Source organism: Chiloscyllium plagiosum, chromosome 29, assembly GCF_004010195.1.
Source record: "Chiloscyllium plagiosum isolate BGI_BamShark_2017 chromosome 29, ASM401019v2, whole genome shotgun sequence".
NCBI lineage: Eukaryota > Metazoa > Chordata > Chondrichthyes > Orectolobiformes > Hemiscylliidae > Chiloscyllium > Chiloscyllium plagiosum.
In genome coordinates, this window is record NC_057738.1 from 945,377 (window position 1) to 957,420 (window position 12,044).

The 12,044-nt window shown below is 39.5% G+C and overlaps 1 protein-coding gene across 12 annotated transcripts in view; it reads right to left on the reverse strand.

Annotated features, from left to right (window-relative positions):
* LOC122564315 (synaptonemal complex protein 2-like) overlaps positions 1–12,044 on the reverse strand; it is a 277,458-nt gene that overhangs the window by 152,753 nt on the left and 112,661 nt on the right. For 11 of the 12 annotated variants that reach the window (XM_043719015.1, XM_043719016.1, XM_043719018.1 and 8 more), the window contains one exon: positions 5,830–5,887. In XM_043719015.1, the coding sequence (XP_043574950.1) occupies positions 5,830–5,887 (58 nt within the window). The remainder of the gene's footprint in view (positions 1–5,829; positions 5,888–12,044) is intronic. The other variant, XM_043719006.1, reaches the window with a different exon arrangement.

Sequence of the window (12,044 nt, forward strand, 5' to 3'; positions counted from 1 at the left end):
CTCAATGACCCCAAGCATAAAATGAGGTTTGAGCTTGAACAAAGGCTTGCCAGGACGTTACATCAGGCCTGTGACAGAAATGTTGGTGTAGGAACAAGGTGCTGTGTTGAAATGACAGGCAAATGGAAATTCAGTTATTTTATCAATCAAAATGAAGTGTTTTGCAAAGCGCACAGTCTGCATTTCATCTCCCCAATATACAAGAGACCACACACTGAACAATAAATACAGCAGAATAAATTGAATAAATTACAGGTAAATTGCTGCCTCACCTGCAAGGTATTTCTGGGGCCTTAGTGAGGAGGGAGAAGATAAACTGGAAGGTGTTACATGTTCTATAAATACATGGGAAAGTGCCATGGGGGTGAGGGGACTGTTGGGAATAGAGGAGTGAGCAAAGATATCATGGGTTAAATGTAATGTGGGCCCTTTAAAAAGGACAATTACAAATCCAGAAACTAAAAGGAACTGCAGATGCTGTAAATCTGCAGTAAATCTGCTGAGCGGCACAGTGGCGTGGGCGGCACAGTGGTTAGCACTGCTGCCTCACAGCGCCAGAGACCCGGGTTCAATTCCCGCCTCAGGCGACTGACTGTGTGGAGTTTGCACGTTCTCCCCGTGTCTGCGTGGGTTTCCTCCGGGTGCTCCGGTTTCCTCCCACAGTCCAAAGATGTGCAGATCAGGTGAATTGGCCATGCTAAATTGCACCTAGTGTTAGGTAAGGGGTAAATGTAGGGGTATGGGTGGGTTGCGCTTCGGCGGGTCGGTGTGGACTTGTTGGGCCGAAGGGCCTGTTTCCACACTAATGTAATGTAATCTAATCTAATCTAAATCAGAAACAAAAACAGAAAGAGCTGGAAAACCACAGCATCTGTAGAGAGAACTCAGAGTTAACATTCCGGGTTGAGTGACTCTTCCTCAGGACCGAAAATAGGGTAGACGTTATATCTGAAATTGTTGACGTCCATGACTACTCCAGAAGGCTGCAAATGGCCTTCTCAAAATAAGAGATGCTGTCCTGCAAACCTATGCTGAACTCACTAAAACACTGGAAGCCGAAGACCAAATGGGAATGGACTGAATTAAAACGACTGAAGATAGACATGCACGGCACCTGGGTTGAAGTCCTTTGCAAAGTCATTAACTATTTTGGGGAGGGAGTAGAGTAAACTGAAAGTATCGTATACTGCTGTTAGATCTGGAATTACTTTACAAGGGCCTAGTGAAAAGGTGGTAAAGAGGTATTGCATTTCTGTACTGTATGGGAAGGCTAAGCCAGAGGGCATGCTGTTCTAGCAGAACAGATTATATACAGATCATAGAACAATACAGGCCCTTCAGCCCTTGATGTTGTACCAGCCTTTTATCATACTCTAAGATCAAACTAACCAACATATTCTTCATTTTACTATAACTCGTGCCTATTCAAAAGTCGCTTAAATGTCCCTAACGTATCTGACTCTACTTCCACTGCCAGCAGTGCATTCCACGCACTCACCACTCTGTATAAAGAACCTACCTCTCACATCTCCCTTAAACCTTCCTCCAATCACCTTAAACTTATGCCCCCTCATGATAACCATTTCTGCCCTGGGTAAAAGTCTGGCTATCCATTCTATCTATGCCTCTCATTATCTTCTACACCTCTATCAAGTTATCTCTCATTCTCCTTCGCTCCAATGAGAAAACTATAGATCACTCAAAATTTCTTAAGACATGCCCTCCAGTCCAGGGCAGCATCCTGGTAAATCTCCTCTGTGCCTAGTCCTTCCTATAATGAGGCAACCAAAACTGAACACAATATTCCAAGTGTGGTCCAACCAGGGCTCTATAGAACTGCAGCATAGCCTTGTGGCTCTTGAACTCAATCACCCTGCTAATGAAAGCCACACACCATATGCCTTCCTAACAACTTTATCACCATGGGTGGAAAGTGAATCACTTCACATTTTCCATATTGAGTTCCATCTGCCACTTATCAGCCCATTTTTGCATCCTGTCAATGTCCTGTTGCAACCTCGAACAGCTACGATCCACACGATCCACAACTCTACCAACCATCATGTCGTCGGCAAATTTATTAACCCACACTTTCACTTCCTCATCCAAGTCATTTATAAGGATCGCAAAGAGCAGAGGTCCCAGAACAGATTCCGACAGAACACCACTGTTCGCTGAGCTCCACGCTGAATACTTTCCATCTACTATCACCCTCTGTCTTTTATAGGCCAGACAATTCTGTATCCAGACAGCCAAATTGCCCTGATCTCTTGTCTCCTTACTTTCTGAATGAGCCTACAAATGGGGACCTTATCAAATGCCTTGCTAAAATCCATGTACACCACATCCACTGCTCAACTTCAATGTGTTTTGACACACCTTCAAAGAATTCAATAAGGCTTGCGAGGCATGACCTGTTCCTCATAAAGCCATGCTGACTATCTCTAATCAAACTACACTTTTCCAAATAATGATAAACCTGGTCTCAGAATCGTCCCAATGATTTGCACACCACAGACTTGACAGGCATGCAATTCCCAGGATTATCCCTATTCCTTTTCTTTAACAAGGGAATAACATTTTCCACCCTCCAATCATCTGGTTCTACTCCAGGGGAGAGTGAGGATGCAAAGATCATCACCAAAGATGCAGCAATCTCTTCGCTCGCTTCCCGTAGCAACCTTAGGCATACCCAGTCTGGTCCAGGGGATTTATCTAACTTACTCTGATCAGCCCTACCCTCAAAGATTATGGCGTTACAGAGGAATGGCCCTTTCAAAAGGGGCTGGAAAGGGAGGTGGAGGGAAGTTTCATGGGGATTGCACACAGGAAGATGTGGAAATGACAAAAAACAATTTCCATTAAAAACTGTCAAGGCTGGTGCTATTGAAGGCAAAGAGAGCAATTCTATTGTAATTCTCTGAGAGAAGGAGAAGACAAGAAGACGATAGAAAAGGGAAATGGAACAAGTCTGGTCAAGGCCCAGTCAACTACTTTGTAGCAGTGTGGGGAGTTTCTAAATTAAGAAAACATTTCACAAATATTTCTGTGGAAAGTTACATTTACAGAACTAATGAGATGAAGATGCAGAAACTAAAAACACAAAACAGGAAGCAGTGTGGGAGTGAATATAGTCAAAAGGAGCTGTGCAAGTCATTGGCTTATTTAATGATGGATACAAAAGGAAACAAAAAGTCAAAAATGCACCAAAGGAAAAGAGAAGTGTGGAAATTGGAGCTACAGGGGAAGCTGTACAATTGGAGGACAACAGCTCAGAAAGGTAAGGTATTATGGCTCACTGCAGCAGCACACGAGAAGATCAAACCAAATGTTGCCAGAGTAATCATGAAAATTAAAGTAGTTTGCAAATTCCACAAACTGCACTGTCAGACACAGACTGATAGAAGTGTGCACCATGTTTCTCTAATGATAATGATTCTTTATCAGAAGCAATTAGACTCAATTTGTTATGGCAGGGTGGGGAAGGAAAGGAAGGAAACCACCAATATACATTACCAATTAAAGCTCTAATCCCCTTATCAACTCCATCTTAGATGGACAATGGGGTAAAATGTCATGGGGATCATTGTTTGGCCAGTTGAGGGGAGGGGATTGGAATTAATAGCATGGGGAGAAAGGTAGAAAGACAGTTCAGTAATATTTGTTAAGGTTCTGTTAGTATGATCTTCATTGATCTTCTGCTGGCCAGCACTTCACTTCAGTCATCTTTCTCTGGTTGCTTCCACTGTTTGGAGAGAACACTTCAATATTCCAGTCTTGGGCAGTCTAACTCAGGAAAACAACTTCACATGCCCCTAGTTTCCCAGCCACTGTCTCTTATCCTACTACTTGTATGGAGCTGGTAAAATTCTGCTTATGACTACAAGTACATGTAAAAACGGGACAAGTAGAAAGTCAAGGATAAACAAGGAGTGAGAGGCATGGGGCTAACAATCAATCATCCAAATCAAGGAGGAGAAATTGGCAAGTTAAACTAAAGACCAAAAGTATATGAAATGCATAAATATTTAAGGAAATGAAACCAGAATAAAGTACTATTTCATTGATGGCTAATGTGATTAAATCAAGTTTGTAACACGTGTTTAAAATGTAACACGTGTTTATTATTTGCTTCTCAAGCAAATAATAAAATCAAGATAAATATAAAACAAAAAGCATTAAAAAAAGACATTCAAAATTCTTGATTGTCTTAGAAAAACAAAACCAATACAAAGGCTTTTCTATATTAATTGGATGATAAAGGAGGGAAGTTTATAATGGAAAATAACCAAATGGCACAAGCTCTGCCACAATTTCCAGAGCGATGATAATATTGAGTAATCAAAAATAGAGGAAGATTGTTCAGAGAAGAAAATGCCCAATCAAGTAGAAACTGTTGGTCAAAGTGTTCTCTTGAAGGATCCTGAAGAAAATGTAAGAACTGCTCGAGGGTCAAATAATAGATTTTCTTTCTGCACAATTTTGAAAAATGTGTCAAAACCAGAATAAAAGTCACTCTCATCTTCAAAAGCACAAGATGAAACAGAGAATCTTCAACTGTTAATCTGAATTCAGCATCTAAAAATAATTAGCTTAATATCACAGGATGGAATTACTAAGCACTTTGACGATTAGAATTTCTTGGGATAACATGGCTCATATTTCTAAAAGGTTGATTCTGCTTGTCCAGTATTCAAGCATTATTTTGAAGTCTAAGGAGAAAAAGAAGGGCATGTTGAAATTTATATTTTTAGAAAGCGTTCTTAGTAATTGCCATATTTCATTGAAATCAGAATCCAACTGCCAACCGATCAGCACATGCTGTTCGCTTTAAGATTGGTTATTCTTGCAATTCTGTCCTGATGAAACTACAATAGTAGGACTCTTCCTTGCAATACTGAAATTCTCTACTGCCCAGTGACAATATTCACAAATATATTACGATATAGATAATATCACATTTGTGGACAATACCAAACTCTATATTGCATCTATAGATAAGAGTTATGCCAAATTATGGCAGGGAGCATAAAAGATTACAGAACATGAACAAACAAACAGGATGGGCAGATGCCGTTCGATGCAGAAATATGGATTAATAAAATAGAACAGTATAATTTGGAGCACATGGTTTTTTAAATGTTCTTATGCAGCATTGGTAGTTTGAGCACAATATGTAGGACTTTGAGGTGGCTGAACAAGGAGACAAGAATGAGAAAGTAAACAAACTTTAAGCTATATAATATTTAAGTGAATGAGATCTTGGCAGACAGGCAAGCAACTTATTTAAAAAAAAAATAAACTGTGTCAATATAAGAGAACAGTTTAAAAAAAGACCAATAATAATGTTTGTTTCGCTCAACCTTCTACTATAAGTTGCAAAGTAGATTACAGCACAAGACTTTAGTGGCAACAAATTACTTTTGCAAAGGATTGGCTATCCCATTATGAAAATATATAAATGTAATACAAAAGTACAGTGTACACTCATTGGAAGGTTAGTTGTGATGAGAAAGAATTTGTGAACTTCTTGACTTAATCAATTAAGCAGAGACCTGAAGGTTTCAAAATTTGGAACATTCATGGTTACCGTATATAGCGCAAATGTACAAATCTGTTATTAATTCAACATTAAAGGGCAGATATGAAAAACTTACATAATTAATTATATGCTAAAAATAGAATATATAATTCCTTGATAACTCTATTTGATAGCTATTTGTACAAGAGGTGCTCAGTTACAAAGGGGAGTGGATTGGGGAGATCCAACAAGAAATTCGACTATGTGATCCATGACAATTTCAAATTAAAGTCAATTTCTTTTCTCACCTGTAAATTCACTGTAGAATCAGAAGAAGTTTCAAAATCAAAAACATCCTTTTCCCTTCTTGGTGATGAAAGGAAACAAAAAGAAACAATTACAATTTACTTTCTTAATCCACATTTTCCTGCTCATTTTTCCATGTTATTGTTCAAAGCAAATTACATTCACATTTGTTATCATAGGTATTGTAAAATTCTAAATGTGATTAAAGAATGATGACTCATGGAGAGTTAAATCTGAAGTATACCATGTTTCAGGCAACAAGGTGAGGTTGAGGGGTCTGCTGGTGTCACTGCTGTAAATCAAGTGTTCAGCCAATCGTGGCAAACTGAATTGATCTATAAAGTTCTAATCAAGAAATCAAAGCAATTTTGATGAGGAGATTTTCCCCTAATAAACATTGTTCCATTGAGTTCAGGTTAGTCAATCCTATAAATGTTCAGCTTTGGGTCTGCAATAGACATACCCATCCATAGGGAAAGAAGCTGCGTGAGAATGTAACCTACCTCCAAATAGCCTACTTAATTTTAATAAAGCAGGTTATTGCTTTAGCTTTTGCTCTGCTCCAAATATACTGAGAATTTTATCTCCAGTGTGTCTTCACTTACATATAGAATGGAGAGTTCTTTTCAGTTGTAATAGAAAAGTCAAATTAAGCTTGTTAATTTTAGTCTATTGTTTAGTATTTTAAAACTAAATATAGTTTTATTGGAAATAAAAACATGGAATACCAAATTTAAAAATCTAGTTTGATACCATTTTAATATTGCAAATATGTATCTAGGATTATCTAAATAGAATATCCATCAGTATTTACAGTTTTAGTTAAGGTCCTGAGCGAGGAAGATATCTTCTCCAAACAGGAGAAAATTTTTTTAAAATCAATTTCTAACATCTATGAAACTTATGATATTTTAGTGAAAGGATTTTAATTTGGATTCTTCCTGCTCTGCACACATGGATGTCAACCCTCTGTACAAGTTCTTCCCACATTCATCTGTTACTGTGTCATTTAACATTATTCCTTAATTACGTGGTCAAGATTTCTTCATGAAGTTGAACTTTTATATAAAATAATTTATGCTGGTTTAATACTCTTATGGATATTCCTTTCATCATTCCCTCATTTGTTTAAATCTTAAAAACTTTAAATGAAGAACTACTTTTACCAGTAAAAAGGCTTCATTTTTCTTCAAGTGCTGTCTTATCTTGGTTACTGATTCTATTTGTGTAATAAGGATATTTGTAACTTTTTATCAGTTGGATGATTTCAGTATTCCTACATAACAAGCACCTTCCTTTCTCACTCGGGTACGAAATTTCCAAATCTGTTTGCAGGATATCCTACCAATGACTAAGTCTATTAACTAATAGCATGTTCATGTCCTCTTCTCGGTATAAATCAGAGACCGTGGGACTGCTCTCACATTAGAGTGATGATTGGCAGTGAGCTTAACCTAACTGCCACTACACCTCAGGTGAGGGGCAATGTTAAGAAGGTGGGACTTTTATGGTAACTTCTTTTAGGTATATCCTAATTTGAAAGTGAACTTTTCTGGTTTTTCTTGTGATGGTGTATTTAATTGTTAACTCCAATATGAATAATTCTCCTTAAAATACTTTAACATCTGTAACCCTAACTAGCTGTGCTTAATCCTCCAAGATAAAAGAAAACATTCCTTCATTCAAAAGGGTAGCGAACTTGTAGAATTCTCTGTCATTGAAGACAGTGGAGGCCACATCACAATGTATTCAATATAGATTTTGAACGTTAATGGTATCAAGGGTAAATGGAGAAAGCAGGAATATGACATTGAGAGAGAGGATCATTTTGGAAACATATAGCAGACTCAAAAGGGCTGAACAGCCTACTTCTGCTCATAGTTTAAGATAGAATATAGAATCCCTAGAGTGTGGAAACAGGCCCTTCAGCCCAACAAGTCCACACCAACCCTCCAAAGAGTATCCCACCCAGATCCATTCCCCTACCCTATTACACTACATTTACCCCTGACTAATCCATCTAACCTACACATCCCTGAACACTGAGAAGAGTAACTGATTTCTCTCCACAGATGCTGCCAGAGCGGCTGAGCTTTTCATTATCCAGAGTTGTTTCAGGCATGTGAAAGTTGTCCTGCCCCTATGGGGCAGATTGACCAGAAATACCTTTAATGCTGGCCTGCTGACATTTGAAATGATGGAGTGACTACCCTCCCATTGGATTTGTAAGATTTCAAAGAGGCATCACTGATAATGGAATTGGAGGTGTTTTCTGCACATTGAGAAAGAAGGGCAGATAACATCACAAGCTTGGTGCTGGGCTTGGAGATTTTCATCATTAAGTACACTGTTCCTCAGACAGCCAAAGGATGCACAGGCACACCGGAGGCAATGTTGAACTTCATTATCAATACCTGCACTCATCGGAGAGAAGATTCCCAAGACATGTGAATTGACTGACCTTGTTCAATAGCTCACCATGGATGTTGATAATCAGTGGGCATTGTTGCGCAGTGGAAGCAGGCTGGTAGAAGATGACTTTAGTCTTGTGGATGTTTAGCCAAAGACCACTCACTTCATACATCTCCACAAATACATTGACAATGATCTGGAGCTCAGGCTGGAGTGCGCAGAAGTATCATCTGCATTCTGCAGTCAGAATGTAATCTGTTCTAGACAGATGGCAGCATAGGTTGAACAATATCCCACTTGTCCTCCAAATAACTTCACTTGGAGCTTCATGGATACAGGATGGAATTACAGCAAGGAGGGTGAAGAGTGGTGTCAGTATGATAATCCCAGTTTGCATACATATTGGTCTGTGGTAGCTCTTTTGGCAGGATCATGGCTTACATTTTAAACAGGGAAACTTGCTGAGACAAACAGCTAGTTCGTTTTCTACAGTACGAGATCTTTCTCATTCCAGGAATGGGTAGAACACTGATCAACCAGAATAATACCATGGCTTAACTGGTTATGTAATTCAAACCAGCTTGCTAAGATGTCCAGAGCAGTACATTACACCCTACAGTAAACCAGAGAACAGTGCCAGTGTTTCTATGTTCCATGCTACATTTGCCTTGTGTTTCCAAAGGCTTTGCCTCTCTAAAGCAAGATCCCTTAAAACTAATCACTTCATAATACAATGACAACCATTCATTCTGCACAAACTCTGTTTCAGTACATACACAGAATTCTTACTTTATTATCATGGGCAGAAGGTAGTGAGGCATTGCCATTTCTTGTTGGAGCAAAGGAGAATGAGCGGTGACTTGATAGAGGTGTACATGATGATGAGAGGCATAGACAGAGTGGATAGCCAGAGACATTTTTTTCAGGGCAGAAATGTCTCTCATGAGTAGGCATAATTTTAACTTGATTGAAGGAAGGTTTAGGGGAGATGTCAGACGTAGATCCTTTACACAGAGTGGTGGGTACATGGAATGTACTGCCAGCAGTCATAGTAGAGTCAGATTTAAGTGACTCTTAGATAGGCATATGGATGAAAGTAAAATGAAGGATATGTAGGTTAAGTTTGATCTGAGAGAATGATAAAAGGTTGGTACAAACGAGGGCCAATGGGAATGTTTAGCGTCCTGGACAAAATCAGGACATGCAAACAGGAATAAGCCATTTAGTCTCTTGTACAGGGTGACTGCCATATACACAGAATTGTTTGCCGCTGTAAACCTGTGGTTTACCTCGGCCTGAACATATTACAGAGAACCTTCCAGAACCAGGGATCGGGGCATGCTGGGAATGGAAATTTCCTATTGTAATGAATGGGTTCGCTCCTATCCATGGTTTCAGGTTTCCGCAATAGCTCTTCTAACACATCCTCTGCAGGTTCAGGGGGCACTACTGTACCGGTTTTGAAATTCAATGAGCTTGCGGCTGATCTATAACTGAATTCCACATAATTATCTTTGTTGCATTACTTAACACATTTGATAACAAGAAATTTTCAATGGCAGAATTAATTTTTCGTTTTTAAACTGTTCACTATAAATTAATGTTTGCACCAGAAAATAGTTCCAAACTTCTTTGACTCAGGAAATTTCACAACTTCTTACCTGAAACACCTGGCTCTAATTTGACAAAATTCTATAGTTCTCGACTTACCAAACAGTGCAAATAATTCATCTCTAACTATATCCAACTGCTCCATTTAAATTATTTGGTCCATGTTTTAAAAACAATAATTTCAGACCATATCATCTGCTTCCATCTAGCTCTTTACAATTGTGTTTCTTTTGGCTGGGTTGGTCTTTGTCTGGTTTGTTTATCACTTCATGTTGAATTTTATGTGGCAATGCAAATCTCATTTAGATGCAGTCTTTGTCCCTTCACTACATCAACCACCACTCTTTTTGGCTGTTACATCCTGAAGCCTTTCACTTTCCCAGCCTTCAACAATTTTTTTTTCTGACCCCCTTCAACTGACTTAAAAACTCTTTTTAATCATAGAGTCAGAGTTGAACAGCATGCAAACAGACCCTTCAGTCCAACTCATCCATGCCAACCAAATATCCTAGTCCCATTTGCCAGCACTTGGCCCATATCCTTCTAAACCCTTCCTATTCATATTCCCATCCGGGTGCCTTTTCATCAATGTTGTGATTGTACCAGCCTCCAACATTTCCTCTGGCAGCTCATTCCAAACATGAAGCATCCTCTGCTTGAAAAGGTTGCTCCTTAGGTCCCTTTTCAATCTTTCCGCTCATATTAAACTTATTCCCTCTCACTTTGGACTCCCTTACCCTGGGACAAAGACCTCAGCTATTCCCCTCATGATTTTAGAAACTTTTATAAGGTCACTTCTCAATCTCAGACGCTCCAGGCAAAACAGTCCCAGCCTATTCAAACTCTCCCTGGAGCTCACACCCTCCAACCCTGGCAACATCTTTGTAAACCTTTATTGAACCCTTTCAAGTTTCACAACATACTTCCATTGGCAGAAAGGCCAGAATTGAACACAGTATTTCAAATGTGGCCTTGAAGCATGGCATCCTACAGTCAATGCACTGACAAAGGCAAATGCTGCCTTTATTATCCTGTCAACTTTCCAAGAAACAATGAACCTATATCCCAAGGTCTCTTTGATCGGCAACACTCGCCAGGAGTCTATCACTGTGTATACGTCCTGCCCTGATTTGCCTTACCAAAATGAGACACCTCACATTTATCTAAATTAAACTCCATCTGACATTATATCAGCTCATTTGATCAATCTATCGTTAGAGTATTTGAATTCTTAAGGTATTGACCGGAAACATTAAATATTTGTCTCCACAACTACTGCTTCTCCTGTTGAATTTTTCTAAACTTGTTATTATTTGAGTTCCAACATCTGCATTATTTTTCTTTTGATCAAATCATCCCTTGCCTTCTAAATCAGATGGAGTATACTCCGCTCATTATTTAATACTTGGAGATCATCTATTAAATATGTTATAGATTTTCTCTCAGACAAATGCTGCATACAACGTATTAAGTACTCCAGAACTTTTCTAACTGGGGTATTCTAGTCCTCCAGATAAAAGGTCTAGCATTCCATTAGCCATGAGGCGATAGTCTTAGTGCTTCTTGGTTGACACCACAGCAGATTTGGTAGACTTTTTGTGCACTTTCTATGGTCATGCCAAACACCGTGGGCAGCACAGTGGTGAGCACTGCTGCCTCACAACGCCAGAGACACGGGTTCAATTCCTGCCTCAGACAACTGACTGGGAGAATGTGTAAACTCCACACAGTGTCTGCGTGGGTTTCCTCCGGGTGCTCCGGTTTCCTCCACCAGTCTAAAAATGTGCAGGTTAGGTGAATTGGTCATGCTAAATTGCCCGTAGCGTTAGGCGAAGGGGTAAATGTAGGGGAATGGGTCTGGGTGGGTTGCGCTTCGGCGGGTCGGTGTGGATTTGTTGGGCCGACGGGCCTGTTTCCACACTGGAAGTAATCTAAAATCTAAACTGCACCAACTCACTTGGCTTCTTCCATGGGGCTTCATACACCCCATATGTTTCACAGCATTGTTATATTGAAGGAGGAAGCCATAATGCACATCATGTTCACATCAGTGTTGAACATTTCAGAGGATTGCTCATGTTGTCCCCCTGTACAAGGTGGGTAGTAGGGATATTCCAGGTAACTACAGACCAGTGAGCCTGACGTCAGTGATGGGAAAATTGCTGGAGAAGGTACTGAGGGACAAAATCTATTT